General features: G+C 34.1%; 1 protein-coding gene and 1 pseudogene across 1 annotated transcript; both read left to right on the forward strand.

The window, feature by feature from the left end:
• The first annotated feature begins 1 nt into the window (after position 1).
• Positions 2 to 1,784, forward strand: LOC113735490 (cytochrome P450 81Q32-like; annotated as a pseudogene).
• Positions 1,785 to 14,859: 13,075 nt separating this feature from the next.
• Positions 14,860 to 17,562, forward strand: LOC113734697 (cytochrome P450 81Q32). The gene is made up of 2 exons (XM_027261342.2): positions 14,860 to 15,864; positions 16,815 to 17,562. The coding sequence occupies exons 1-2, from the start codon at positions 14,986 to 14,988 to the stop codon at positions 17,430 to 17,432; spliced, it is 1,497 nt and encodes a 498-aa protein (XP_027117143.1). The 5' UTR covers positions 14,860 to 14,985; the 3' UTR covers positions 17,433 to 17,562.
• Positions 17,563 to 19,950: the final 2,388 nt, after the last annotated feature.

Consider the following 19,950-nt stretch of genomic DNA (forward strand, 5'->3'; position numbering starts at 1 on the left):
TCAAAGGAAGATAAAACCATGGAAGCAACAACTTTTTTTATGCACATTATTCTCCCTAGCCATCTTGGTGTTTGCTTTCAAGACTTTGAAGAGGAGAAGCCAAAATCTCCCACGAAGTGCAACACCAGCACTTCCCATCACAGGCCATCTTCACTTCATACAACAACCACTTCATCGGACTCTACACAAATTCTCTCAAAAATGGGGTCCAATATTTTCTCGCCGGTCTGGCAGCCGCCTTGTGGTGGTGGTGTCATCACCAACCCTGGTGGAGGAATGCTTCACCAAGAATGACATTGTGCTGGCGAACCGGCCTCGGTGCATCATAGGCAAGTACATAGGCTACGAATACAGCAGCATTGTTGAATGTCGATGCCCCTTATGGCGACCACTGGCGCAATCTTCGCAAGCTTGGTGCAAATGAAATATTCTCACCTTCACGTCTTAACATGTTCCTATCCATTCGAGAAGATGAAATCATGCTTGTACTTCAAAATTGCTTGGTATTTCAGTTCACACAATGGTTTTGCCAAAGTTGAGCTGAAATCCAAAGTTTTCGGAGCTTTCCTTTAACGTTATCATGAGGATGGTTACTGGAAAGCGATATTTTGGTGAAGATGAAGAGTGAGGAGGCTAAGAAATTTCAGGGCCTTATTCGCAAAGTTTTTGAACGCTCTGGTGCATCAAATCCTGGAGATTTTCTGCTGTTGTTGAGATGGGTAGATTAAAATAATTTTGAGAAGAGTTTGGCAAGGATAAGTAAAGATATGGATGTATTTTTGCAAGGGCTAATTGAAGAGCACCTTCGTGGCAAGAGCAAGAATACCATGATTGATCATTTGCTGAGGTTGCAAGAATCGCAGCCAGAATACTACCAAGGATGAAGTCATCAAAGCAATGATTATGGTAAGATTTATTAGTCTTACTCCCTATCAATTCCATGTGCTAGAGCTTTCATCATTAAAAGAAGGTACATGTACATACCAATCTCAGCGCAATTGATTTGTAAATGCAGATCTTACTAAGTGCTGGAACAGACACATCATCAGCGACAGTGGAATGCGCAATGTCTCTTTTACTCAATCACCCCGAAGTTTTGGAGAAAGCAAGAGCTGAACTTGATGCTGATGTTGGAATGGATCGCTTAATCGAAGAAAAAGATTTGTCAAAGCTGCCTTACCTTCACAACATCATATTGGAGATCTTTTGTTTATTCCCTGCAGCTCCACTCTTGGTACCACATGAGGCCTCTGCTGATTGCAAAGTTGGGGGATTTGACTTGCCCGGTGGGACAATGTTGCTAGTAAATGCATGGGAAATCCACAGGGATCCCAAAGTTTGGGATGACCCCACAAGCTTCAAGCCTGAGAGATTTGAAAGTATAAAAGTGCCCTTTGGAATGGGAAGAAAGTCTTGCCCTGGTGCTGGTCTTGCACAACACGTTGATACAATGTTTTGAGTGCCAAAGGGTAGGTCCAGAGATGGTTGATTTGGCTGAAGGAGAAGGGATTAGCATAATGCCTAAAGCTACACCATTAGAGGCCAAATGCAAAGAGCGAAATTTCGTTCACGAGATTGTTTTAGAAGCTGATTGAGTTTTCTATAGTTTGGCTCGTTTGTGGTTAGTTATTTGATTTATTTTGAAGTTTGTTGCTGTTCGTGTCATTACTGGTAATGAAGTCTGGTTAGCAATTTAGCATGTCTTGGACAGTAGAGATACTAAAGTTTGAGCCTCGAGGACTTGCTAGGATATGAGCTTGCCAAAATGAATGCTTTCTTCAACATTCTGTTCTGTTCTTTTCTTGTTAATACCCATTTAGCATACTAGCTGAAATAGTTTGGATTCGTTTCACTTTTCTCATCTATGAGGAACTAATGGAATTAACTAGCTAGAAGCTAATGCCAGTGTCTTGAAACGCAGACTGGGTATCAAATCGTTCAAAAGTGAAGAGTTTTGACCCATTAGAATGGTACTAAAAAAAAAAAATTTTAAAAACCATATGACATTGGTATCATGTCATAAATATATAGTACTTACATTTAAATTACAATTTTCAAATGTGAAAAATAAATGAGTGTATGATTATCTAGTTTTACTGATTAGCTTAGACCTGGAAGTCATTAGATTCTTGATTCTAACTATCAAACTCGCTGGTCTAGTCCAGGTTAAAAAAACCGTTCGCTTAAGGATGGCAATGGGGGGACCCGCCCCGCTTCCCGCCGGCTAATAAAAATTTATTACATAATTTTATTATAATTAAATTTTAGCAAATAATCAAGTACTAAAATATCAACATATCACCAAATTATTATTCATTGTAATTTCGCAATTGAAACTTATAAAAACAATCAAACAAAAGTTATTTGAATACAATCCAATATAATGAAATAAATACAACTAAAGTAGTTAAGTTTTCACTTTTGGCACAAATACAATCACTAATTCATTATTGTGTTTATGCTTTTTTTTTTTTGAGAAAAAAATGTTATTGTATTAAGTGTAATTAGGGATTTAGTATAAATGTATTAGTAAATTTAGTATAACTAATTAATAATTTCTATTAGTGGACATATATAATTATTAGTATAATTGATAATATCAATTATATTACATATACTAATATACATTATTTAATACATATAAGGGCTATTATCACTTTACTTCCTTAACGTTCGGTGCTACTATCAATTTCTCCCTTAACGTTATTTTTTGGTCACTTTACCCCCAAGATTAACGGTCAAACTTAACGGAGTTTGTTAATTAAAGTAAAAAGACAAGTATAACCCTTAAAATTATTGTTGTTTTGCCCCCATAAACTATAGTCTCATTATCAATTTACCCCATGGAGTTATTTTTTAGGCAATTTATCCCACCATTAAACCAACTTAGCAAGTTAAAAAACTTTAGAAGAAAGTACTCTCCTTTTTGTTTAATAAAAACAATAAAAAATTTAGAGTGACTCTTCTCCTCTTTAGTATCAAGAAAAAATTAAAGTATTAATTTCTTTCTTTTTGACAATCTTATTAATATTAAAAAAAATAGAAAGATCGGAAGGGGGAGGAAGAGGGGGAGAGAGAGAGAGAGAGTTCAATTCTTTTTTTTTTAGAAAATACAAATAAGAAAAAATTAAATATTTTTATTATTTTAAAATTATTTCATTTTACTGTTTATCTTTAGATTTCAATTCTAATTCCAACAATCTTAAATTAATACGATAATGCTCGACTTTTTTTTTCTTTGCAAAATCTAATTTTGTATCTCCTTTTTTCCTATTTATTTTTCTTTTCATAGTATTAATAAGTGTGAAAAAAATTTGAGAAAACCCTTTTATTTTTATATTTTTGGATCTCTTAAAGTGAAAAAAAGAGGAATAATCATTCTAATTTTTTTAAATTTTTATTATATATATAAGGGTAAATATATTTTAAAATTTTGACCATAGTAGTTAGATTAACGATGAAGTAAAATGCCAAAAAAATAATGTTAGGAATTAAATTGATTATATCACTAAAATTTAAAGGAATAAAGTAATAATAACAGTGTAGTAATGCTATAGAATAAAAGGGTATTTTTATCCAAAATTTCTTAACATGTTGAGTTGAATTACTTATGAGGGTGAAGTGACTAAAAGATAACGTTAGAAGGTAAACTGATAGTAGTGATATACTTTAATAGGGTAAAGTGATAATAACCTTACATATAACTAATAATATCATTATCATAAATTTGTAACTAATTAAATTAAATATTATATTTATATAATTATATATATATATATATTTTTTAAGTAGGTAGTGGGGCGGGGGTACACTCTCCCGTGTATCCTTGCCCCCCGGCCCCCGCGGGACGGGTGGCCGCGTTGCCATCCTTACGTTCGCTAAAACAGAGAAATATGAAAAGATTGCCTAGCAGAAACATGACACTACAAGTTAGAAAAGACAGCAATAGTTTTTTGAGAAATTGCTATGCTGGAGTATAAGTGGTTTAAACAAGCTTGCTAATCAAAGTAGCTGTAAATAAATTAATATGAAGTTCTTGTACTGGGGAGTGAGTATAAACGGAAGATTTCGGATTCCAAATCTCTTACTTACACTAAAAAAAATTCTTATGCTGATAATAGGTATTTGTTGAAAAGAAAGTTTGTATATGTAATATTGATAGTATACTTGTTAAGTGCTTACGCAATTGGAGTTATGTACATAACGTTACTAATTCTATGTTAGTAAGGAGCGTTTGATTTGCTGGAAGTCTTTGACTTTTAGTGTCAAAGTTATATGATATTCACAAATAGGCCATAGCTTTAACTGTTGTTTGATGATCAAGAAGCAGTAGTCAATTAGTTGGTTATGCTGAGCTGGCAATTTAGTTAGTTAGAGTTAGTTAGTTGGTTATGCTGAACTGGCAGCATTAGTTAGCTAAGTCGGTGGATCTTTTGTAACAAATATATAGACGAAGAAATAGTAGGAGGAAGTGTGTTGAAGTTTTATCATCTTCATTATAATTCTTCATAAGCTCTCTCTTATCAATGCAACACTAGTTTCAAGTCTTCGAAGGGAATTCTTCATTTGCTCTACCCTTCTGGATTGAAACTTAAGATCTTCCTGTCTTCTGCATGAAAAATTAGGGTTATATTACTTAATAAATAGGGACAAAATATTATTATGTTATTCGAAGAAGTGAACTAATCTAAAATTTTGTATATTACTGTTGGAGAAAGAAAGGTTGCATTAAAATTTGATTACATTCAAATCTCATAGAAGAGATTCACTCCTTTTTTATGCCCTTAATTCGATTGCAAAAATGCCCGGAATAAGCCAAGTCCAATGCATGCATGCTTCTGTGCAAGAATTTCCGATCAGGCCCGTGACTTCGCTAGAATAGGGGTGCAAATGAATTGAGCGGCTCGCCAACTAATCACAAGTTGATTGGTCAAATGATCGACTCGACTTGGCATTAACAGAGTTCGAGCCAATCTCAAGCGGCTCATTTAGTCAAACGAATCAGTATCGATCATTTTAGTTAAACTCGATAATTCATCGAGCCTTATCGAGCAGTACATGTTATATAGTATATGAGTGTACATTGAATTATATATACATGTATTAAGTTCTTGTAAATTTTCAAAACACCTATTTTTTCTAATGGAGCTCAATATATCGAATTTGAATTCAAACTTGACCGGACTTAAGTTTGCTCGAACCCAAACAAGTTGAACTCAAGTATATGAGAAATATTAGTGAATCGAGCTCGATCTGTAGAATTTCAAAATCAATCGAGTCAAACTCAATTTCACATAGTGCTATATCAAGATCAACTCGAACTCAAACTCAAACTCTACTCGAAATTGATTCGACTCGTTTGCACCCCTGCTCTAAAGCAGACAGAGGGACAACAGTGAGAGATTGAGAAATTATTCTGTTTAGTTTTGTTTTTAATTTTCCTGTTTTCTTCTTGTTTTCTCCTTCTTGTTTGATTTTTTTTCCCTTTTTTCTGGGGAAACATATGGTGTGTGCAATTTTGCTTCTGATTGCTATATATTATCTTCAAAATGCCAGGGAAAAGTTGTAAGAAAGAAGCTTCTAATTACTTCTCCCTTTTACTCTCCTTAGTGACTTTCTGACTCTCTCCAAGTGGACTGTCAATAATGACGGAATGACCGATGGCTGCCTCTTTCATCAGTTTGATTCATTCATAATTCATTAACATCTCCGACTGGGTCACTGGTGTAAGGGACACTGTAGATTAATAATTTACGTGCCTTGTAGTTGGCACATGATTCACAAATGTTTCCTTCAAGCCTCCCCACAAAAGTACCAACTATTAAGAAAAGGAAAAAATTCACTTTTCTCCATTAAACTCCGATCTAGGAGCATATTTCGTTCTCAAATTTTTAGACATAATATATTTAGTATATGAATTAATAAATTTTGATCACATTTAGTCCAAAAATTATAAATTGTTCAATTTGGACGGAAAAAACGTGTCTTCAATTTCTTGAATTAATAACTAATATCCTGTACCCACACATGGGACATCATTTTCCAATTGGATTAAACATCGATTTCTAGAACATGTTCTAGATATTTGTCATATATATATATATATATATTTATATATATATTTTGTGATGGGAGACACTACTCTGTAGACGCATTATACTCTGTGGCCTATTTTCTACACTTTCCATAGGTGAAAAATGACGAATTGAATTGTTCAACTACCAGGCCAATAAAATAATATTAGCTTGCTATCTTTTTTGGCTAATTCATATAATAAATTAGTGTATCATTTCAGTTACAATTAAACAACATTTTTATTTCTTATCCACAGCTCCAATTTAAATTAGTTAGTACTTTTAATTATACAACTTTTACTTAAATTAGGTAACACATTTAATTTAAAAACTGCTTTAGACTTATTAATTGAAAAAAAATTGGCAGTTGTGATACTTTAACAAAAATTATTGGTTGCGACGTTCCCTAGCATTTTTAAATTTTCATTTATTAAAAAATCCCAGTATTCGTTTATTCTTCGCTGAATTATATAAATGATCTAGCAACGATGGAATTTATGTTCTCTTTATTGAATCGCATGAAATTTTACCCAAACCCCCTATTTGGAATAGAATATATGAAATATGTATGAACGGAAAAATAAAAAAGTTTTCTACTTAAATTTAAATTGGATTTTTTTTATTGAAATTTGCAAGGGATACAAGGATATTTATAAAACATTCCTAGCAAAAATTCTGCCACTCAAACTTTAAACTTATTAAGTTATAGAAATTTGTAGAGAACATCAAAATAAAATATGATTCAATTTCTACCATTATTTTGACATTACATATGTGAAGTTTCTAATAAAATATAAGGGGAGTTATATTTATTAAACACGTATGGACATATAAATATCAACTTTTTTAAAAACAATATATATGCACAATAGATGCAGCAGGGACTTGAAAGCAATTTTTGGCCAGCTCAGCCATGTTTTAATTTTTTTTTTTTGCACAAGTCTAGAAAGACAAACCCTTCCTCACTTGGAGGGAGGAATGAGTTAGGTAGTCCGGGAAGAAGGGAGTATAAGTGAGAGGTTTCAGGTTTGAGACCTCCCACTTACATTTGAAAAAAAAAAAAAAAAACTCCCCACTTTCCTTATTTTTTTGACATTTAATTTGGGCAATATTCAGAGAAAATTTGCTGCCTTTACAGTTACTGGTGTAAGTGTAACAGCTTGGTTCTGTTTGTGTTGTTTATCACAACTTTTTATAACTTTGAAGTGAATGATCCAAATTGGATACGGGGCAGGGACGGTCATCAGAATGACCGTCCCTGAACGGTCCCCTCACAAACACAACTTTGAGGATTAGAAATAACCACGTCAGAAAGGCTAAAAAATGATGGGTGCTTAAAAGAAAAAAATTGCACTAACCCAAACGGTAACAGACGGAGCAAACGGAAGAGTTGAAATTTTGAAAATTGAAAATTTGAAATAACCGCACAAAACAAAATCGACCGAAAAGGGTGCTCTTTGAGTCCCTAATAGCATAAGCAAACGACTGAACCAAGGAAGCAAACGACTGGAGAGTGGTTGCCCAACTGAACTGTTTTCTAATAGAGGAAGCAAAGGGAGAGGAAACTGAAGCAAACTTGGTTGAAAGTGAAGGTCGTGAAGCAAACTATTATGAAGCAATCTGAAGGTCGTGAAGCAAAGTATTATGAAGCAAACTGAAACAAGCTATTAGATGCAAACAGGAAGCAAAGTGAAGGTAGAAGCAAACAGAGGAAATTCATCATCTGACAAACTTGGTTCAGTCATGCAACTTAATAGCAGAAGTAACTGCGCTCTCCGAATTCGGTGAAACATAAAGCGTATTAGCATACCAAGGTAACGTGACTGAACCATCGTCTTCAACTGTGGCCAATCATTTGTCACCCAATGCACATCGGTTTAGGGTTTAAGGATGAAATTAGATCCACTAAAAACATAATATTGGTTGTGAAGAATAGTGAATTTGCACCATATGTGTGTGCGTGTGAGCATTCAGCTTTTCAGTGATGAACTATAATAAGATAGTAGTTATCCGAAAATCCAGGAGTATATATTGAAGTAAAACATCAAGCGGAATTGAGGAAAGATGAGAGAAACAAAATCACATGTAACAAGTGAATGAATGTACATTTTGTTGTAAATAAGTTACAGGTTATAGCCACCATATTACAATTGGTATGAATCATTGTGCATCTAATAGTTGGTCCATGCTCATTATACAATCTTAGTTTGCCTTTCTCCGGACCATGCAGTGTGTATAAAATAGAGGTATAGAGTTGAATGAGGTGAAACAGAGAAAAAAAGGCAAATAGATGTGAATAACAAATGGGTGTACCTAATGTTGTAAATAAATTACATGATGTAAGAAATATATTACAATGAGTAGAAAATACTTGTTTGGCCCTCAAAATGTAGAAATATTATAAAATGCGAAGTTGGCTTAAACTTATATAATTAACGAATGACATAAGGTTCAGTGAGTTAAGGAACCTAGAATCTAAATATAATCACCAGAGTAGATGTACATACAGTTAAAAAAGACTTACATCGTGTGACCAACATATTACAGTCCATATAACTTAGTGTACATGGAGTTGTATTTGTACATAAATAATGCCGTTGTCTTAGAGTTAAAGTAAAGTGATGTGAATCATTAATCATATTCATAAGCATAATAATAGGATTTGGTATACGAGTAATGTGTGATTTATAACACATTATAAACAGTAATATACATTTATATTGTTGTTTATGTACATACTATTCATGAAGTATTGCAAATTAGGATATTTGATGCATAATTGGTAGGAGCAGAAGTAATGGATTGCAGCAAATTGACAGAAGATAGGACCCTTGAGTTAGGAATAGAGTTCAACGGTGAAGAGGATGCGTACAAGTTTTATAATAAATATGCCTCTAAAATGGATTTTAGTGTACGCAAAAACTATTTAAATAAAGACAAAGACGGAGTGGCCACGTCTAGGAGATATAGTTGCTGCAAGAAAGGTGTGAAACGCAAGTACGAAGGTGATATGATGCCAAAGAGGGCACGAGCGTAGACGAAAACAGGGTATGGAGTTAAAATGGTTATCGTATTGTTTAGAGGGACAATGCAGTACCATGTGCATGACCTTGTGTTACAGCATAACCATGAGTTGCACATTGAAACTGGATCACAACCTTGTGTAGTTGTTTAAACATTTCAATCGAGTGGTTGATGATAAGAGACATAATGAACTCATCGCAGAATATGAAATAAGGCAAAAACTGTCCATGATTGGGTTGAGATAAACACATATACTTGTACATGCAGCAGAGACGTATTCACTAACAGTATTTGATGCATTCCAAAATGAATACGGCGAGTCAACAACTATAATTATATTAAGACAACAAGATGCAGGGATGTTTGAGGAGTTTGCGGTCATGAGGTATGATGGAGGACCCGAAAGAATAGTGGTATTCAATCGGAATGATCTAAATATACGCTGTAGTTGCAAAAAATATGGGAATGAAGGAATTTTGTATAGGCACGCGTTGAAGGTATTTGATACTGTGGGCATAAAGACAATTCTTTCTGAATATGTTAAGAGGTGATGGCCATGGCTTTAGCTTTTATTTAAATGTTTCTAACGGTATAATTAGTTACATGGATGTTACATTATGTGATAATTTCGTTACGCCTGACATACCTATTTGGTCTTTCTTATAAAATGTAGGAGCCATTCAAAACTCGTAAACGCATTCAAGGAGCCAATCAGTGAATGATCCTCCAAACGCCGTTGCTCTCGAAATAAAAAAAAATGAAATGGTATGCATACATTTAGTTGAAAAAATAAAGATGTTTGTATCGTAAAACTACTTTTCTGATTATTGTAATGGTGGACACCTGAACACTTCAACGCATGTATATTATATAGTTAACGTATACTCGCTTCTATGACATATTATTTTGTATTATCCGAAGGTCCACCGTTTGGTTAATCAGGAGCCTCCTGCGATAGTCCGTACAGAATAGATGCACCCAAATTTTCTATTTTTTTCAAACATAACTCCGTCAGAGATATCTTAATGGTTTGATATATAATTTTTTTTAATAATGTTTAGTCTAATTTAGCTTTTGAAGTGAGCAATATAGGCGCTAGTAATGATTTATTAACAGTTGAACAGTTATATTATATAATGTAGGAGGAGCATGCGACAATTTCAACATGCTATGATATTGATGCATATCATGTATTTTCACCATCACCGCGGGTAACAAACTTTTATCATTACATCACATATTTATGTAGTATTGTTAATTGGATGTCTTGGATATCGTATATTATTAACCGTATGTTCCATTACGTGTATTTAGTTTCGATTATCCATTCACCAAGTTGACCTCATTTATTGATGTAAGTACTTCTCTGTTGAAGATATTGTTCAGTTTCAATTGCTTTCCTATTATCAGTTTCTTTTAATCTACAATGTTGAAATGAATTAGTGCATGTTGATTATAACTGACTAGATTTTTTTTTAATTTTTATACATTAGTTATCTTGAACGAGATTTGCAGTGTTTTTCGAAGAACATTTGTTATTGGACCTCCATGTCGGCCTGATTGAGAATGCTGCATATCTACGTTACAAGCAGTTAATAAGTTATTACAAGTTATTCATGTGCATGGACATGCACTTTCAATGTTTCACACTATTCAAATTTAGACAAGTGGGTTACAATTGTAATCATATCTAGTATTAGTAGTCATCAATTGTTCTGTAATGGGTTGTATAAAGTTGTTAAGAAATTATAAAGTTGACTGAAAATTAACATTTTTACAATACCATTGAACGTGCTTCTTTATGATTATGGTATTTTTCATAGAATATCACAACAAATGACTATCGTGATATGTCGTGATATATGTGCTCGTGATATATCACAAAATGGTCCTGCTTGCTTCAACAAAAAAAGGGTATGCGTTCGTAATAAAAGTAATATTTAGAAACAAATATTATGTAAAGAAAGTTGTTGTATTAAAAGAGTAAGTGTCCTAAAATCTAAACTTAAATTTTGGACGGAGTTACCACGTAATTGTAAATATTCACCAAACATTCAACTTAATTGGCTTCAACGTTTAGGGTAATGGTCATGATAAAAGGTCAATTTAGAAACAAATAACAACTATAATTACTCAGTTTGCATTAAAAAGTAGTCATGGACTTTTTTATAACAAATCATGGCCATTCATTCATGGCCACTCTATTTTCTTGAGTGGTAATATGCGGCGTTAGAAGATGTAAACTAGCAACTAATATTGCCTATGAAAATGAGTATGTATGAAATCCCAGTCGATTTTGTTGTTAAAGATACAGAAATGCCAGCGTAACTAAGGCCGCATATGTTTTGATTTCTACTATGATAATAATGCAAACAAATTTTATAGAGCTATGTTTGTTAGTCGACATGTTCAGATCGATGTTGTATAACAATGCATGTGTACGAACTTTATATGTGCTCTGAGTAACAAATTTTGAACTACGAAAGCTATTCTTGGGTCCAAACGTGACATGTATGGACCCCATACTGGGTCCAAATTTATATGTGGTCTGTTGTGTTCTGTTGTATGGATCACACTGTAACTGCTAAAATAACTATTTGTAACAATTTTCAAATACACTGTGACTTTTTAATAACTATTTTGTAACAACATACAGACACACTGTAACATGTAATCATCAAATATGGAGTTTTGTATTAATTTTCAATCTCTAACTTCCCAATTAAGTATTTTGTAACAGTCTTCAATAACATTCAACTTTTCAATAACTATTTTGTAACAACTTACAAGCACTTTGTAACTAACAATTTTCAAATATGGAGTTTTATATTAATTTTCAAACTGTAACATCTCAGATAACTATTTTGTAATAGTTTTCGAACACACTGTATCTTTCTAATAACTATTTTGTAACAACCTACAAACACATTGTCAACAAATAGTCAAATATGGAGTTTTGTATTAATTTTTAATCTGTAACTTCCCAAATAATTTTTTTGGTAACAGTTTTCAAACATACTGTAACTTTTCAATAACTATTTTATAATAGTTTTTAAACACAATGTAACTAACAATTTTTCAAACACACTGAAACTTTCCAATTGGCTTAACATGACATTAGGCTTATCTGGATGTAACTTGAATAAAGTCACACTTAATTATTATACTCAATTCAGTTTGTCAGGTTCGCTTCATATGCAGCTGACATGGTGTATTATGACAGTATGCCTACTAACAACAATGTTATACAACTCATTTAGCTCAGCCTGCAGTTACATGAAGACATTACCAATCCATAAATGAGCCACATACTCTCCAGAATGGAATATAATACACGCATATACAATAATACATCTAAGTGAAAGTTATAAATTTAACATTGGTACTGTTGGCATAGGTTCTTTAACTGTAAGTTCTATGGCAATAAATAAAATGGTCACCGCGAAAACTGAATTTTCATTTATTTATAATATGATTATCCAAAAGATTACTACATTTATGTATTTACATGCGTGTGATTTAATTCAAGATAACTTATTTGTTCAATGTAATATTGGGATTGGTTTCATATATTAACTGTAACTGTATGTAGTTACAAGTTGATAAACCTATCAATGACCCATAATGTTGACAATAATATGCAGTAATTACGTCAAACCAAACAATAAATTTCGTTAACCATGGAACAGGCCCATTTACACCGATATCAGCATGCCCGCTATTCATCATCATCCCTACCAAATCAGGGGGTAGTTTAGTACGCCACGCACCATATTATTCTTGTCCGGATCATGTCGTCCAACCTTTAACATCAAATTAAACCAACCATTTCAATAGCAAAGCCACGTAATACATACACCAATACTTTTTATATGAAATGAGGTAAACAATAAATAACATGTTACCAACTTTCCTTTTCCATAAGCCCCAAGATTCTTAATCTTCAATGCATCCCTTTCAGAGATCAGAGCATCTGTTCATTTAAACTTGACACAGACAATTGCACTTCAGTTCCATTATGCTTTCCCCATTTATTCTTAATGCATTACAAAGTACTAAGATAAATAATATATCACTTTCAAATCTTAGTAACAATAGTTATGAAAACTTGTAACTTATTTTTCACACTCTGTTTGTCAAAATTAACAGTAGGTTAATTATTCTGTCTCACCAATTCCACTTACAATTTACTCTCACTCATTTATCAAGTTTGATGGGATTAACTTCTTCTTCTATTTCTTGTCCTACTGTATAAATATGAGTTAATGTAACAATCAGGAGGTACCAATTTCATAGTTATATTCACGAAATTTTACAAAGCAGTTCTTATATTGTAATTGATAACTCACTGTATGTTACAGTTATTCAACTTCATGTCCACACACACTAGCAAAGTAAAACTTGTAACCTTTTCCACATTGAGTGTGCCAAGTTAAAAACTAAGTTATTCATTTTGCCTACCCTGTTCAGATTGTCGTCTGCTGCCCTAACTATCAAGTTTCAAACAATTAACCTTTTCTTCTATTTATCCTGTGATTATGCAAATACGAGTTAATTAACAAATAATAGGTAGCAATTTTACAGTATGCTCACGCAATATTACATATCAGTTCTTCTACTGTAACTGTTGACTAACTGCATGTAACAGTTATTCAACATGGTGTCCAACCCCACTAGCTAAAAAAACTTATAACTTTTTTCTCTGCAATGCATCTACCAATCTGAGTATCATGTTATTTTATTCCGCATAATAATTTTACTCCGCGTCATTATTTATTCATGTGAAATGTCTCTTATATAACATACTGTAAGAGGCATTGTTAAGGAAATTATCTTTGTAATGCTTTTTCTTTCGCTTTGTATGTTGCCATGAATAGTATGTAGAAACCACATAACGTATAATCTGCACGCAGGCACTACTAATCAACAAAATCTATAAGAAATTCATAAAAACAATCAGTACCCTTGTTATATTATTACCCAAGCAATTTTCCATCCCATTCACACGATTTTACAAACACTTGGCGCACTAAATTTTCCTCACCTATCCTCCCCTATGTTGGCCACCAAAATACCTACGTTCTTCTACTCAAGACTAGTGAACAGTCTATTCCACCAAAACCATTAAAAATCAATTGACCTATTCATTCACAACAGTGTCCAACAATGACAACTACTCACATCGCTCCATGACCTTGTCAAATTTTGAAAGTTATGTGATACCATTGTTGTTTTGTTACCTGGATGTTTCCTGCTTTATCTCTTCTCCGGAAGCGAAACTCAACTCTTCTGTCGCTACTTCTTCATTTTTCTTGTTGTAATATACCTTAGTGCAATTGTATTTTCCCTGCTTTCCCTTATACCTAGTCTGCCTTCAACCACTTTCTTATTTTGCCTCTAGCCACTTTCTTGTATTCTCTGTTTGCTTCCATTTTCTGGTGTTATGGATAAATGAAAAATGGCAATTATTGAGGAGGGAAAGCAAATGAACTTTTTGTTTGATGATTCATTTGAGCGGGATTTTGTGGAACGGAGCTAATGTTTCATGACGAGGTCCGTCAGAAGCGTCAAAGTTTTTTTCCATTACTAATTTATGTGATGTCATTTTTTTACCTTCCCAAAACTAATCGACGTGGTTATTTCTAGTCCTCACGGTTGTGTTTGTGAGGGGACCGTTCCTGCCCCGTATCCATCCAAATTGGACCGAGCATTTGGTCCAATCTAGACGTGAAATTATGGTACGATTACACCTGCAATCATACTAACCCTGCATCATGGTACAAGTATTCCAACCGCATCAGCCCTGCAACCTCGTATAAATACTTATTTTCGTACACACGGATTCTCTATAGAATTTCATACAAGTTCCCAGCAGACTGAGCAAAGCATGGAAGAAACTACTTTGTTAAGCACAGCAGTATTCTGTGTTTTACTCTTGGCTTTAGTTTTCAAGTTTTGGCAAAGAAGAAGCCAAAATATCCCCCCAAGTCCGGCACCAGCTCTCCCGATAATAGGCCATCTTCACCTCATAAAACAACCTCTCCACCGCACCCTGCACAAATTGTCTCAAAAATGTGGCCCGATATTTTCTTTATGGTTTGGCACCCGGCTTGTGGTGGTGGTGTCATCGCCATCCATGGTGGAGGAATGTTTCACCAAGAATGACATCGTGCTGGCGAACCGGCCCCGTTTAATCCTAGGCAAGTATGTAGGCTACAACTACTCTGATATTATTGATGTGCCCTATGGTGACCATTGGCGCAACCTTCGCAAGCTATTTACAAATGAAATACTTTCTCCTGCTCGTCTCAGCATGTTCCTCTCCATTCGACAAGATGAAATCATGCGTTTGCTTCGAAAATTGTATGAAATCTCTGACAATAATTTCGCAAAAGTCGAGCTGCAATCCAAGTTTTCGGTGCTTTCTTTAAATGTAATCATGAGGATGGTTACTGGGAAGCGATATTTTGGTGAAGGTGAGGACACTGAGGAGGCTAAGAAATTTCGGGGCCTTATTCGCAAAGTCTTTGAAAGCGCTGGTGCATCAAATCCTGGAGATTTCTTGCCATTATTGAGATGGGTAGATTACAAGAATTTTGAAAAGAGTTTGGCGAGGATAGGTAAGGAGATAGATGTATTTTTCCAAGGTCTGATTGAAGAACACCGTTGTGACAGGAGCAAGAATACCATGATTGATCATTTGCTGACCTTGCAAGAATCACAGCCAGAATGCTACGACGATGAAGTCATCAAAGCAAATATCTTGGTAAGATTAATTACACTCAATTCAGATTTCATGTTACATTCTTTTGTTGTTGGGATCATACCATTCTGTTGGATCGTGAATAATATGAAACCAGATTGCATTTCAGATACACCCTCGAGACATAGTTTAGACATGGACCACCATCGGCAAGAGATATACAATGTGTGGTTTCAACAAAAGGATTAATTGCACTTTGCCCCCCTAAAAATGGGGTCCATTGAAACTTTGTCAACCTGAATGATAATAATCCACACATTGGACAGAAAGAAATATTTTATCCTTGGTTTTATGGTGGAAAAATTGCGAATGTCGGGGACCATCTTAGAGTAGAAAAATTTTGAAATTTAGGTTTTTTTTTAGTAAATGATAAATTTTTTCACTTCATTTATGCTGAATTCTTTTCATTTTTTCTGGTTACATTATTTCCTAGAACTAATGACTCAATTAATAGGTGATATTTTCGTCCAACTTGGGGATCTGGCCGGGGTGTAAATGGGAACAAAATTAGTTCTTTCTATTTTTCTTTCATTTTTTTCTTAACATCCAAGGGTGTGTTAGTCGAATGACCCACAACTCAAAGAGTAATGCATGCTTTTCTTATATCCCTATCCGTGGAGCAATGTGTAGATTCTTTTCATTCATTGGGCAAAGTATCAGTAAACCTTACTTTCAAGGGGCAAATTATAATTAACCCAATAAAAATGAATTGGACCCCCAAAAAGCTTGAGTTATTTCGAAAAAGTCCTCTATAGAATTAAGCTTGTTGGTTCCCACACAAATTTCTTAGAAAATTTTGCATTAATCTCCCTATAATGGATATAAACTTCTGGACATGGAAATGAACTTTCGATTCCTCCGATTACTATACTAGAGGTTTTCATCATCAAAAAGGGAATTAAACCATATACTTATCCATGCAAATCTCAGAACTAAATAGTTTATGAATGCAGGCCCTGTTATTTGCTGCAACAGATACATCAGCAGTGACAATGGAATGGGCAATGTCTCTTCTACTTAACCATCCCAACGTATTGGAGAAGGCAAGAACTGAACTCGATACTCATCTTGGAAAGGATCGCTTAATTCATGAACAAGATTTACCAAAGTTGCCTTACCTTCACAACATCATCATGGAGACTTTTCGTTTAATCCCTCCAGTACCTCTCCTTGTACCCCACGAGGCTTCTGCCGATTGCACAGTTGGGGGATATGACTTGCCAAGTGGGACGATGTTGCTGGTAAATGCATGGGAAATCCACAGGGATCCCGACGTTTGGGATGATCCCACAAGCTTCAAGCCGGAGAGATTTGAAGGTCTACAAGTGGAACCAAGCAAGCTGATGCCCTTTGGAATGGGAAGAAGGTCTTGCCCTGGTGCAGGCCTGGCACACCGCGTGGTTGGTGTGGCCTTAGGATCATTGATACAATGTTTTGAGTGGCAAAGGGTTGGTCCAAAGGAGGTTGATTTGGCTGAAGGAATAGGGATCACCACACATAAAGCAGAGCCATTGGAGGCGAATTGCAAAGCGAGAGAATTCATTGACAGGATTCTTTCGGAAGATCATTGAACGTGGCTCCTTAATGCTTAATTTATTCGAATGATGTTAGAAGTTTATTTTGGTTCCTTTAATTTACTAAATCTGGAGTCTATCTCTTTCACTATTCTATTACTGCGGAAAAGCTACAACTTCCTGGGGACATGATTCTGATGGCTAAGAAAACAAGTCCAACTTGAGTAAAAGATGGTGTCCATACTATGGAAAGGAAAACAGAAGCCAAGACTATTTCCTCCTTCCAATTTTTTTTGGGGGTAGAATTTTGTCTGCCACAATTGTCAAAGTGTAAATAAACTGTGTCCTAGTATCTTGATTCTTGGATTGAGACAGCAGAGCAAAAAGTAGTCAAACATTCCGTTTTAGCTTTAACTTAAATTTTTACTCAAAAAACAGATTTCCTGTATACGTCAAGGCAACAATCTGACTTATATCGGAAAATTCAAGTTCATAAAATAGATCACTTAGGTGAAAACAAATGCTATGAATTTTTTGAAAAATTTTTTATTCAGTGTATTAGAAAAACATTTCGTAATCACCTTTTCTGTTTTTTCAACCACCATTCTAAGTCATGTACATTATTGTAGCAATTTTATATCCTAAACAAAATTGCTACAGTACTATCTCAAAAAATTTCTTCCAAAAATCTTCAGTCCAAACCTAAATGAAATGATAGGCCCAAGAATTGAAAGCGATCTACAATAAGAATCATCTTTTTTTTGAGGATCGACCCATTTGGCCAAACACAACAACTACAGTACGATACTGTAGTACACAGTACACACAACAACGCAGTGGTATAAAACCTAAATGAAATGAAATGAAATGAAATTTATTAAAAATGCTCCAGATCCACCAAAAACCACGACCGTCCAATCTCGAACCATATGGAAATCAAAAGCGTAAAGTAGTAAACTATGCAAATCATCTTATTCAAAACTAATGTAAGCATTGGCTTAGAAAAGAAGTCATGAATGAAGAAGTTCATCTCCAAATATTATGGAACAGTTCAAGTTGAAATCGACCATTTTGATTTCTTATCTTTAGGGTCTTCAATAATTTAGTCTCTTATATGTTACTACATACTAATTTTGTCCCTTATTTTTTTCAAACAAAACTAATGTATGAACTCTAACAGAAAATTAAAAAATCCTAACACAATGAGTGGCAAACATGTGTACCTTTGAAAACATCATTTTTGTCTCTTATCTTCTAGGTCATGTCTAATCTGGTCTCTTAGATGTTAATACCAACCAATATGTGTCTTTATTTCTGCAAAATGAAGTATAAGACTTTTAATGAGAAATTAGAGAACCATAATAAAGCTGGTCGCATTACATGGTATGTGTACCCATGATTAAGAAATGACCAGAATTAAACAACAAAAAAGAAAAGAAAAACTAGCCCAATTGCAATTCCATTGATTTTCCTCTCCTATTTTCCCTAAATCCCTAATAAGAGCTCTTAATATTCTTAACTTCTGTCAAATGCCAACATTATAGATGCCCAAATTGTAAAAATAAAGTGGTGGACAAAAATCGGTTGCTCCTTTAGTTCCATAATTACAACATACATAATCTTTATATTACCAGTAAAAGATGAAGATTTATAAATTAAGGGCTCTAATTAAGGATTTGGGGAATTGGAAAAGGGAAATCAACAGAATAACACTTAAGAATTTTTTTATTCTACTCTTCTTGGTTTAATGGTGCATATGCCATGCATTGGACCAGCTCAATCCATTAGCGTTCTTTAATTTCTTATTAAAAGTCTTACATCAACTTTATTTTGTAGAAATGAGGGTTTAAATTAATAGGTAATGACATATAAGGGACCAAATTGGATACAACCTTGAAGATAAGAGACCGTGCATGTTGTTTTCAAGGTCCACATGTCCTGCACGTGACCAATTTTTCTAATTTTTAGTTAGAGATCCTACATTGGCTTTGTTTTATAAAGTTGAGGGACTAAATTAGTATACAGTACTATATAAGGGACGAAATTTTTAAAAATAAGATATCAAAATGATCTTTTTTTCCAGATTCCAAAATGATCTTCAACATGCCTACATCAATATTTGTTAAACTAGAAGACACTTAATATGCACAAGCTGGTCAGGTTTTGAAGGCATATCTCGAAATTGAAACGAATGTAGGTCAATCCTCAATTAAGTGAACAAAGCTGAACTACAAGATGACAAGTTTTCTAGATCAAAGACTGAATGCCGTCTTTTGTGCATCTTTTCCATTTAAATAGAAAAACTTTGTACCTTCTCTTCTGGTCAGAATATATCTACCTATCTAATATATTAATTACAGATATGCTAATATACAGCTAATATAGTAGACCATAATCAGCTGCCCTTGATTAGTGCAATTAATAGACCATAATCAGTAGACTAGATCCCATAATCAGCTGTCCTTTGACTTTTGCATTTAGTAGACCAGATCCCATAATCAGCTATCCTTGATTTTGAATTTAGTAGACCATAATCAGCTGATCTTGACTTTTGTAATTAGTAGACTAGATCCCA

Source organism: Coffea arabica, chromosome 3c (genome assembly GCF_036785885.1).
Source record: "Coffea arabica cultivar ET-39 chromosome 3c, Coffea Arabica ET-39 HiFi, whole genome shotgun sequence".
Taxonomy (NCBI): Eukaryota; Viridiplantae; Streptophyta; class Magnoliopsida; order Gentianales; family Rubiaceae; genus Coffea; species Coffea arabica.